Genomic DNA, 12677 nt, shown 5'->3' on the forward strand with positions numbered 1-12677 from the left:
CCTGACAATACGAGCTGTTATCCAGCTGGTGTTTCCCTTAGAGATGGAACTGAGACTTGGCCCCTCAGGTCTCGCTAGAGATGGAACTGAGCAATAGAGCTGGAGGACAAACAGAGCACGCTAGAGATGGAACTGAGACAATACGAGCTGGATGGTAAGTTGCCCTACACAAACAGAGCACGCTAGAGATGGAACTGAGACAATACGAGCTGGATGGTAAGTTGCCCTACACAAACAGAGCACGCTAGAGATGGAACTGAGACAATACGAGCTGGATGGTAAGTTGCCCTACACAAACAGAGCACGCTAGAGATGGAACTGAGACAATACGAGCTGGATGGTAAGTTGCCCTACACAAACAGTTTATTTTCTTTATATTCATGATGTTCACTGTATTTCAACGTGAAACACAGACCGAAACGTTGCATTTGTGTCACTAACCACGTTTCCATCCATCCGTTTTTATGCGATTAAAGATACAATATAAAATAAATCACAAGAGCTGTGATGGAAACAGGAAATGTTTTTTAAATGCAGACAGATAATTTGTTCATTCAACATGGTGGGATCTTTTTTAGTGTAAAATGTGCTATGCGAGAAATGGCAGTGTAAACGCCTTTATGCGCAAATATTTATATAATAACCATTATATCGAAGTAAACTTGGAGTCACACGATGACATGGTGTGTGGTCCTCACACTATGACTCGGAAAACCATGCAGTTTAAATTAGGCTACAGATGAAATAATTTATGATGAACTTCACAGTGGCTCCCGAGTGGCGCTGTGGTCTAAGGCACTGCATCTCACCAAGGTTGTATCACATCCGGCTGTGATTGGGAGTCCCATAGTGCGGCGCACAATAGGCCCCGCGTCATCCGGGTTTGTTCAGGGTAGGCCGTCATTGTAAATAAGATTTTGTTCTTAACTGACTTGCCTAGTTAAATAAAGGTTAAATAAAATACAAAATAGTGGTGAAACTGCATGGTATGAGCTTGATGCCACTTTCCAATAAGTGTTAAGGGTCTTATTTTGGTGACATGATGATCGATGCTTGACTGCTGTTTTGACAGTCATAATCCATAATCTCATCATGTCATTTCCATATGTTTGATGTGTTTGATACCGTTCCATATATTCCATTCCAGCCATTACAATAAGCCTGTACTCCTATAGCTCCTCCCACCAGCCTCCACTGCCACAGAGCATACCTGCACTATCTGCCAGCTGTTGGCTAGAGCACATGTGCCATGACCAGAGTAGGCACATTTGCTATTTAACACACTGCTAGAGTAGAAAATGTGATAGAAACACATTGAACTTTAGATTTTTATTCGCTACATGAAAAGGTACATTTTGTGTGCGCTACATCATCATGCACTGATTTTTATCTGTAACTAGTCAGGTTTTTTTAAATACACCACTAGTGGGAAAATGCACGTATTTTCTTTAAGCGGATTTGAGAATATTTGCATGAAAGTCTGTCACCAATTGGATGGAAACCTAGCTACTGATAGCATTGTTGAAAGATCACTTATCGGGAGCAGCAAACAGTGTGCGGATAGACTTCTTTCTGTTCGGCTCCAGTTCAAAGTTTGTCATTTTCGTTCTGTCCGTGTCCACCCCAGATTCTGAGAAGTCTGTGGAGCAGCAGGCAGAAGAGGAGCGTGTGCTGCAGGATATGCTGGAGGTGGTGGACATGAGGAACTCTCTGGTGGCCTTCCTAGACGAGAAGAGACTACAAGAGACGGAGACTGATGAGCAGCAGTCCACCTCGCTGCTAGAGGTCAAGAGACACTCTACAGCCTCAGCTGGGGCACAGGTGTACTGGGCGTGAGGGTGACACATACAGGTACCCCCACTGTCACACACACACACACACACACACATGAATACATGTGCAGTTACATACACACTTAAATATATTAGTAGAGACTTGCTGCTTACAGACACACCCATAATGTTGCATTTGCGAAGCCAAAGATGTATTGGTGAAGGTATTTCTCCACAAGTGTTGTGCTCAGTGTTGAGGTACAGTATACTGACCAGAGGCAACGACACAGACCCTGGCCTGGATAACTGGCTGTCCTTCCTGGCCTGTCCCCATGGGCAGTCCATCCGCAGTCAAGGCAGTCCTGCTCCAGCAGCAGCCCCAGGATAGAGACCACCACAGCCAGCTGAACTCACACCAACCTCACTGAGGACCTGCTGACAATACAAAGCCAAGGACCCAAAGTCGCATGTTTTTAACACATGGTGGATTGTGGAGATATTATATTCTGTGGGTTGGACAGTATTGTTTCAAATGGATTCTGGATTCATGTTCATTTATTTTGGTAAACCTAAATCAGCTAGTTCTGCTAAGCACAAAGGTAATGAGATTATCGCAATTCTACTTTTCTATAATGTAGTGACAAAATTAGATACAAAAAAAATTGGGCCATAAAAATGTGTTTTGAAATGTCCTTATTTTCCATGAAAACATACATGAAATAAGTTTGAAAAATGAACAGGAAATATAGTCAAGGTGTTGACAAGGTTATAAATAATGATTTTTAATTGAAATAATAATTGTGTTCTTCAAACTTTGATTTCTTCAAAGAATCCTCCATTTGCAGAAATTTCAGCCTTTCAGACCTTTGGCATTCTAGGTGTCAATTTGTTGAGGTAATCTGAAGAGATTTCACCCCATGCTTCCTGAAGCACCTCCCACAAGTTGAATTGGCTTGATGGGCACTTCTTACGTACCATACGGTCAAGCTGCTCCCACAACAGCTCAATAGGGTTGAGATCCGGTGAATGTACTGGCCACTCCATTATAGACAGAATACCAGCTGACTGCTTCTTCCGTAAATAGTTATTGCATAGTTTGGAGTTGTGCTTTTGGTCATTGTCCTGTTGTAGGAAGAAATTGGCTTCAATTAAGCGCCGTCCACAGGGTATGGCATGGTGTTGCAAAATGGGGTGATAGCCTTCCTTCTTCAAGATCCCTTTTACCCTGTACCTATCTTCTACTTTACCACCACCAAAGCACCTCCAGACCATCACATTGCCTCCACCATGCTTGACAGATGGTGTCAAGCACTCCTCCAGCATCTTTTCATTTTTTCGTCGTCTCACGAATGTTCTTCTTTGTGATCCGAACACCTCAAACTTAGATTTGTCTGTCCATAACACTTTCCTCCAATCTTCCTCTGTCCAGTGTCTGTGTTCTTTTTCCCATCTTAATCTTTTCTTTTTATTGGCCAGTCTGAGATATGGCTTTTTCTTTGCAACTCTGCCTAAAAGGCCAGTATCTCACCTCTTCATTGTTGACGTTGAGACTGGTGTTTTGCAGGTACTATTTAATAAAGCTGCCAGTTGAGGACTTGTGAGGCATCTGTTTCTCAAACTAGACACACTAATGTACTTGTCCTCTTGCTCAGTTGTGCACCGGGCCTCCCACTCCTTTTTCTATCCTGGTTAGAGCCCGTTTGCACTGTTCTGTGAAGGGAGTAGTACACAGCGTTGTACGAGATCTTCAGTTTCTTGGTAATTTCTCACATGGAATAGCCTTCATTTCTCAGAACAAGAATAGACTGACAAGTTTCAGAAGAAAGTTATTTTGTTCCGGCCATTTTCAGCCTGTAATCGAACCCACAAATGCTGATGCTCCAGATTCTCAACTAGTCTGAAGAAGGACCGTTTTATTGCTTCTTTAATCAGCACAACAGTTTTAGTGTGTTTTCAGTGCTAACATAATTGTGAAAGGGTTTTCTAATGATCAATTAGCCTTTTAAAATGATAAACTTGGATTAGCTAACAGAACGTGCCATTGGAACACGGGAGTAATTGTTGCTGATAATGGGCCTCTATGCGCCAATGTAGATATTCCATTAAAGAATCTGCCGTTTCCAGCTACAATAGTCATTTACAACATTAACAATGTCTTCACTGTATTTCTGATCAATTTGATGTTATTTTAATGGACAAAAAAGTTATTTAAAAAAACAAGGACATTTATTTCTAAGTGACCCCAAACATGTGAATGGTTGTGTGTGTGTGTGTGTTATTTACATATATATATATATATATATATATATGATGTTAAAGGGTCAGTGCAGTTGATGTTATTTTCCATTTTTTTAAATGATATTTCCACACTGATGTCAAAATTACACACTGAAATTATGAAATGATTGTGCCCTTTTTGTGTTAGAGCTGTTTGAAAAACAGGACGGTAGCTCTCAAGGAACAGGGTTGGCGAGCCCTTGTCTAGACGATGCTATCCAACAATCAGGGCTGTGTATGTAAATATATTTGCATCAAACATTTGTATCAACATGATCAGACTGAGTATATTAAAAAATATATATTATATTCGTAAAATAACACCACCGTGATTTTATTAGACGTACAGTGATGATTAAAAAAGAAAATAAAACTGCATGGGGGCTTTAAATATATGATATTATTGCTATTACTATTTTTTATAATTTTTCACTTTGTTAGCACTTTTCAGTGACTCATGTTGTGGATTGCTTTGCATGTTACATTGATAGTTAATGTTATTCTCCCGAGTGGCGCAGTTTTATTTTTTTTATTTCACCTTTATTTAACCAGGTAGGCTAGTTGAGAGCAAAGTCACAGTTTGCAACTCTTTTCAAGATAAAGCAAAGTGTTTCGACACATACAACAACACAGCGTTACACATGGAATACACAAACATACAATCAATAATACAGAAGAAAAAAATCTATATACAGCATGTGCAAATGAGGTAGGCAAAAAATAGGCCATGGTGGCAAAGTAATTACAATATAACAGTGGTCTACGTCATTGTATCTCAGTGCTAGAGGTGTCGCTATAGACACCCTGGTTCAAATCCAGGCTGTATCACAACAATTGGGAGTCCCATAGGGCGGCGCACAATTGGCTCAGTGTCGTCTGGGTTTGGCTGGTGTAGGCCGTCATTGTAAATTAGAATTTGTTCTTAACTGACTTGCCTAGTTAAATAAATAAAATATTCTCAGGGGTTAATGGGTCTCTCTAGGAATCCATGTTGGATGGATTTTATATCACTTTGTGGATATGTGTGGTACTAAGACTCAATTCTGATCCTTTTTCTAATAATTTGTTTTTTGACCAATCTTTTTTAGAGCTGATCTGATTGGTCAAAAGATCAGAATTTGTCTGCCTGTCTAAATGCAGCCTATGATAGTGAATCGGTGAAATACATTCTGAAGTGACCGGGTATTTTTGTTGTTGTTGACTATAACCATTAGCCATCATTTGTCATTTGCAAATCTCTGTAAATAAATATATGTTAACAGTATGGCCAAGTTTAATATAGGGAAAACTGTTGTGAGTGAGACCCGGCCTTAGGCCTATGTATCTTATTGTGCTGCCAGGACAGTACTTTTGCAGAAATTCAAATAAAGATAATGGAGTTTCAGCTCCTTTTAAAGACTAAAGACTCTATTTAATCTGTATCGCTTCAATGTTTGATAGAAATGTAAAGCTAATTTCCGATTTAGTGGACATATGCAGCGTTTGCCGTGAATGCAGTATCCGCTAACGCGGGAACTTTTCCTTTTAAATGTCAATCATGCTCTAATGCTGAACTTCCACAATACAGATTGAATAGACTAGAACCCTTAGTTATTAGATTATAAATCAAATCAAATTTCATTTGTCACATACACATGGTTAGCAGATGTTAATGCGAGTGTAGCGAAATGCTTGTGTTTCTAGTTCCGACAATGCAGTAATAACCAACAAGTAATCTAACTAACAATTCCAAAACTACTACCTTATACACACAAGTGTAAAGGGATAAAGAATATGTACATAAAGATATGTGAATGAGTGATGGTACAGAATGGCCAAGGCAAGATGCAGTAGATGGTATCGAGTACAGTATATACATATGAGTATGTAAACAAAGTGGCATAGTTTAAAGTGGCTAGTGATACATGTATTACATAAAGATGCAGTAGATGATATAGAGTACAGTATATACGTAGACATATGAGATGAATAATGTAGGGTATGTAAACATATTTCTAGGGAGTTTTTCCTAGCCACCGTGCTTCTACACCTGCATTGCTTGCTGTTTGGGGTTTTAGGCTGGGTTTCTGTACAGCACTTTGAGATATCAGCTGATGTACGAAGTGCTATATAAATAAATTTGATTTGATATTAAGTAGCATTGTTTAAAGTGGCTAGTGATATATTTTACATCAATTCCCATTATTAATGTGGCTGGAGTTGAGTCAGTGTGTTGGTAGCAGCCACTCAATGTTAGTGGTTGCTGTTTAACAGTCTGATGGCCTTGAGATAGAAGCTGTTTTTCAGTCTCTCGGTCCCAGCTTTGATGCACCTGTACTGACCTCGCCTTCTGGATGATAGTGGGGTGAACAGGCAGTGGCTCGGGTGGTTGTTGTCCTTGATGATCTTTATGGCCTTCCTGTGACATCGGGTGGTGTAGGTGTCTTGGAGTTATTAGATTATACGTACAGTATTGGAGTTGTTTGCTGAATAAGACGTGTTGACTGTTTTTCCATCATGTTTCCATGTTTTGTTGCTGGTCCTAATGCTTACCACTAGAGAGTGGTAACCATTACATTGTGTGACAGAGTTTGTAGAGACGTGACTTCACAAATTGCCCATGAACTATAAATTCAGCGAGTGTTGGCTGTAATCTACAGTTTATTCTGATGGCACTGGCGTTGAATTGACTTTCAAGACATAATCTAGTATAAAGAAGTATTGTATTTTGTTTCACAGCAAATTGAACATGCTCAGAGATACCTGCTAGCAGTGCAAAACAACTATATCCAGCCTCTTGGACTGTTTTTAATAACCTGAATATAATACTGGAAGTAATAAAAGAGGTTATATCACCTACTGAAGGAGCTGGTGCAGAGGTGAGCTCAAAGTGGACCAACTCACTTAGGCACACAACACAAGCACCCTGCAGAGAAATAGGCCTCTTATTAAAGTGTTATGCAAACGTCTCCACTCTCTGCAACCAAACGAAATGAAATGACCTGAAACGACCTGAAGCCTTAATGATTTAGATGTTCAATTATTGTATAATCATGTGCCAGATTCACCAAGGATCCGTTTACACAGGCAACCCAATTCTGATCTTTTGCCCAATTATTGGCATAAGGTTCATCTGATTTATCAAAAGACAAATTATTGGAAAAAGATCCAAATTGGGTTGCCTGTGTAAACACAGTGTAATTGATGCCAAACAAAACAAAATGTTTCTTTATTATTATAACCTTTATTGCTAATTGTCTCTCTTTGCAAAATCATGTACATTTACCAAGGTGAATTTCCTACATGTACGTATTTCTTTAATCTCATGCAGGTTTTATTAGTATAAATATGAACCCTCATCCTCTATATTTATTATTCGATAAAGGGAGAAGAGGATCATGAGATTAATTTGATGTTAACAGGAACCCTTGATTACAGTGCTTGCGTACAACACTTACAATATACATTACCTGGACAAAGTTACAAAGCGTCATCCCAAAGTTTTAACCTTGGGCTTTATGTATGAATGGGTGAGTATGGCAAGCTGGGCAAGTGCGTATGATGCCATCTTGGAAATCTGGGCGAGGGAGGATGCAAAACATTCCAAAGATGTTATGACAATTTCACAATATGAGGTCGACATAAAACTGACATTGTGAAAATTATGATGATTCCCGTTTTGTGTAAGAGCTGTTTGAAAAAATGTCTAACTTCAGCCTGTTCTGGTGGGATGGAGTTCTTGACCCAGATCATGACATCACAATATGATCTGATTATAATAGACCAATGACTTTTCATCTACCAATCAGAACGGTGTATGTAAATATCTTCAAATGTGTTTCCTAACACCCACACGAGGAGACTGAGCATTTGAATGGCCAAAATAGGCTCAGTGAAATAAATTAAAGAAAATATATGCTGGAGTTATTTTCATTAAATAAACACACTGATCATTTTAAAACACAATTTAAAGACCGCATTGGGACTTTATGCATAGTTTACTAGTACACTAGTGATGGTCATTTTTGAGTCAGTGTTATTAGGTACACATGAGCTCTAGAATGGACCTTTTGGTTTGATTGTCAGTGAGGTTGTACAACAGATTTATTTTAGGATGAACTGCTTCGCCAGGTCTTGGGTAACTTGGTATGGCTTGAGTGTGAGCCCTTCAGCTGAGGTGAGCTCAGTACAGGATAATACTGTACCCTCATCATTATTATCATGTAACAGCTCTTCAGTACTCATCTCTGCAACCAAGGTTAACCCTATATATAGGTGGCCATGGTTGTATGAGGTCCAGCTTGGGAATTTAGCCAGGACACTGGGGTTAACGCCCCTACTCCTACAATAAGTTCCATGGGATCTTTAGTGACCACAGATAGTCAGGACACCCTTTTAACGTCCCATCCGAAAGAGGGCACCGCTACACAGGGAAATATCCCCAATCACTTCCCTGGGGGAGTGGGATATTGTTTTTAGACCAGAGAAAAGAGTGCCTCCTACTGGCCCTCCAACAGCATCTGGTCTCCCACCCAGGGAACAACCAGGATCAACCCTGCTTAGCTTCAGAGGCAAGCCAGCAGCAGGATGCAGGGTGGTATGCTGCCAGAAAATACATACTTAGCTTCCAGTCAATGTCTCTATACCAAGTTGAGTCTCATCTTTCAGATACAATTGGAACTGATTTGATAGCCCATAGCATTTCAAAGTGTCTCTTTTCAATCATTACTAATTTTGGGTAAAAAACAAATTATGTTGCTGCTTTTAGGGTTAAAGTGTGTTAAACCGTGTTCTGATGTTGAACAGGACCATTAAAGAAACAATGGTTAATATGTGTTATAATCATTGCATAGAAATGTGATGGCATGCCTTGTTGACCTTACATGACTCATTTATGCTGTGTTTGACATTGCTTCTCCTTTGTCATTGCCTAGGGCTATGACAAGTTATCAAATGATCAGTACCGGATAAGCCTATGAGAGATTAATGTACACTATAAACCTGTGAAGAGTCAAGGGCATGAAGGAGTCCTTCACATCTACAATATGCTGTTACAATCCAGTGTGGTCATTAACAATTTGCATCCTGTTTCTTGTGAGTGCTGTGCTTGCATTGTGTTGTGTGAGCACATAGGCTATCGCTAGCTGTAAAGCTTGATATATAATTTATAATTATCAAATAATAATTACTGATATACAATGTCTGACAGTAATAATGTTTGCCAAATCAACATGCATTGAGCGCATGCATAAACCCATTGCAATTTGGCTGTGCAGTGCCATTTTCAGTATTCTGCATGTGTATGAAAAGTATAGATGAATGCATCAACAGTAAAATACTAAATCTATATTTGCACGATGTCACCTTGATGAAAAGTAATAAATCCTAACACATTCCTATTTCAATTAATAGGCTACTGCACATCTGGTAATAAAAATGTATAGATCAAAGATACAATCTGTGATTGTAACAGCATGACCCTGCCACTTTGTTTGGTAAACTGATGGATGGAAAAGTAACCAATTTGACAAAAATTATCCCATTATTTGTTGTTCAACACCAGCACGACGTTAGAGAGACATGACATAGTGTTGAGTACAGTCTGCACTTCTCTCTCAATAAATGAACAACCGTGAGATCTCGACAAATCCCAATGCCCCAGCGCAGTGATTGGGGACACTGCCCTGTGTAGGGTGCCGTCTTTCGGATGGGACATTAAACGGGTGTCCTGACTCTGAGGTCATTAAAGATCCCATGGCACTTATCGTAAGAGTAGGGGTGTTAACCCCAGTGTTCTGGCTAAATTCCCAATCTGGCCCTCAAACCATCACGGTCACCTGATAATCCCCAGTTTACAATTGGCTCATTCATCCCCCTCCTCTCCCCTGTAACTATTTTCCAGGTCGTTGCTGCAAATGAGAATGTGTTCTCAGTCAATTTACCTGGTAAAATAATGGATAAATAAAATCCAAAACCTAATATTAGATAAAGGGAACCAGCAGCAATACAGGACTCTTTTTTTATAATCTGAAAACACATATGTTATTTGCCCCTCTTATACTTTCCACCAAATCTCCCTCTTCAAAAATACTGCTTTAAAGCAGATAGATATTCCAATGTTATTAAAGTAGCTAGCTAATCCAATGTTATTAAATCAGCTCGATAATCCAAGGTTATTAATCAGCTAGCTAATCCAATGTTATTAAAGCAGCTAGCTAATCAGATGTTATTAAATCAGCTAGATAATCCAAGGTTATTAAAGCAGCTAGCTAATCAGATGTTATTAAATCAGCTAGCTAGTCCAATGTTATTAAATCAGTTTGCTAATCCAATGTTATTAAATCAGACACAGTTGAAGTTGGAAGTTTACATACACTTAGGTTGGAGTCATTAAGACTTGTTTTTCAACCACTCCACATATTTCTTGTTAACAAACTATAGTTTTGGCAAGTTGGTTAGGACATTTACTTTGCATGACACAAGTAATTTTTCCAACAATTGTTTACAGACAGATTATTTTTATCACAGTTCCAGTGAGTCAGAAGTTTACATACACTAAGTTGACTGTGCCTTTAAACAGCTTGGAAAATTCCAGAAAATTATGTCATGGCTTTAGAAGCTTCTGATAGGCTAATTGACATCATTCGAGTCAATTGGAGGTGTAACTGTGGATGTATTTCAAGGTCGACCCTCAAACTGAGTGCCTTTTTTTGCTTGACATCATGAGAAAATCAAAAGAAATCAGCCAAGACCTCAGAAAAAAAGTCTGGTTCATCCTTGGGAGCAATTTCCAAACGCCTGAAGGTACCACGTTCATCTGTACAAACAATAGTACGCAAGTATAAACACCATGGGACCACGCAGCTGTCATACCGCTCAGGAAGGAGACGCGTTCTGTCTCCTAGAGATGAACGCACTTTGGTGTGAAAAGTGCAAATCAATCCCAGAACAACAGCAAAGGACCTTGTGAAGATGCTGGAGGAAACGGGTACCAAAGTATCTATATCCACAGTAAAATGAGTCCTATATCGACATAACCTGAAAGGCCGCTCAGCAAGGAAGCTCCAAAACCGCCATTAAAAAGACAGACTACGGTTTGCAACCGCACATCTGTACAAAGATCGTACTTTTTGGAGAAATGTCCTCTGTTCTGATGAAACAAAAATAGAACTGTTTGGTCATAATGACCATCGTTATGTTTGGAGGAAAAGGGGGAGGCTTGCAAGCCGAAGAACACCATCCCAACCGTGAAGCATGGTGGTGTCAGCATTGTACTGTGGTGGTGCTTTGCTGCAGGAGGGACTGGTGCACTTCACAAAATAGATAGCACCATGAGGAAGAAAAATGATGTGGATATATTGAAGCCACATCTCAAGACATCAGTCAGGAAGTTAAAGCTTGGTCGCAAATGGGTCTTCCAAATGGACAATGACCCCAAGCATACTTCCAAAGTTGTGGCAAAATGGCTTATGGACAACAAAGTCAAGGCATTGGAGTGGCCATCACAAAGCCCTGACCTCAATCTTATAGAAAAGCTGTCGGCAGAATTGAAAAGGAGTGTGCGAACAAGGAGATCCACAAACCTCACTCAGTTACACCAGCTCTGTCAGGAGGAATGGGCCAAAATTCACCCAACTTATTGTGGGAAGCTTGTGGAAGGCTACACAAAACGTTTGACCCCGGTTGGTGTACTTTTGTCCTTTCTTCTCATGTGGTATAGATGAATCGGTCCCCACATGAGTGCTACATGCAGCGTGTTATCCCTCTTTCCCACCCCATTTCCCTCCTCTCCCAACCCCAAAATAGTTGACTTGGAGCACAGCTAGCGAGACAGACTTCCTATTCAGGCAAAAGAGCGTGGCACAGAACCCAGAAATATGGGTCAACGGTCCCCGAACAGTCTCCCAGTTTCTTCACAGTTACATACATGCCAGTTCAGAGCCACTACTAAAACAGAGTCTGTGTAGAGTTTGTGGAGCTCTCCTCTTACACGTAAGGGTTTTTCTGACAGCATAATTGCAGCCACATTATGCAATATTAACTCTAGGGAGTTTATCATTGCCAAGAACCAGTGAGAAGGGAAAGGTTGAATTTACTGTGCACATAGCATGAGAATAAAGAACATGAGTGTGCATCTCAGGATTCCAGATAGCAATGTGTGACAACGCAATTTTACAGTGGACTTTATCCCTTCGGTCTGACTGGCAGTCACATTTTGAAGAATGTCAGTGGGTCTGGAGTGTGAAAAAGCCTTTTCAACAGTCACCCAGGTCTGACAATATGTTCTGTATTTTATTATCGCCATCAGTGCCCCAACACATGGCCCTCTGTGACGAGTGATAGGGAATAGACTATTTCACAACAGATCCAGACGACTGCCTTCCTCCTCTTGTCCTCCTTTTGGAAATCATGTCAAAGGGCATGGTTCTTCACACACATCCAACGTAAACTCATCGACTTATCATCAATGTCAATATATACACCCATTTATTGTGGACACCCATAGGCTAAGGCACTGACACAGGAGGTCTCAGAGGCATTAGGACTTACACAAAGCTATCTGTAAATTTTTGTTTGATTAGGAATGAACCGAATACTGCAGCTGGGGCTTTCCAACCAATAAATGGGTAGCCACAGAGATAATTTGAT

At 40.0% G+C, this 12677-nt stretch overlaps 1 protein-coding gene across 2 annotated transcripts; it reads left to right on the top strand.

Moving 5' to 3' along the window:
- Nucleotides 1-95: 95 nt before the first annotated feature.
- wu:fb05h10 (F-actin-monooxygenase mical1) lies at nucleotides 96-2574 on the top strand. 2 transcript variants are annotated; one of them, XM_042299610.1, is made up of 3 exons: nucleotides 96-340; nucleotides 1628-1851; nucleotides 2024-2574. In XM_042299610.1, exons 1-2 carry the CDS (start codon nucleotides 313-315, stop codon nucleotides 1834-1836), a joined length of 237 nt encoding a protein of 78 aa, XP_042155544.1. In that variant the 5' UTR covers nucleotides 96-312; the 3' UTR covers nucleotides 1837-1851; nucleotides 2024-2574. The 2 variants fall into 2 exon arrangements, with proteins under 2 accessions (XP_042155544.1, XP_042155543.1); XM_042299609.1 differs by having other exon boundaries at nucleotides 1628-2571.
- Nucleotides 2575-12677: the final 10103 nt, after the last annotated feature.

Source organism: Oncorhynchus tshawytscha, linkage group LG16 (genome assembly GCF_018296145.1).
Source record: "Oncorhynchus tshawytscha isolate Ot180627B linkage group LG16, Otsh_v2.0, whole genome shotgun sequence".
NCBI lineage: Eukaryota > Metazoa > Chordata > Actinopteri > Salmoniformes > Salmonidae > Oncorhynchus > Oncorhynchus tshawytscha.

What these genes read in the sequence shown, in the direction of transcription:
- wu:fb05h10 (XM_042299610.1), top strand. Translation starts at nt 313, where the DNA reads ATGGAACTGAGACAATACGAGCTGGATG. An exon ending in GAGACAATACGAGCTGGATG is followed by an intron (nt 341 to 1,627) that starts GTAAGTTGCCCT and finishes TGTCCACCCCAG; the next exon opens with ATTCTGAGAAGTCTGTGGAG.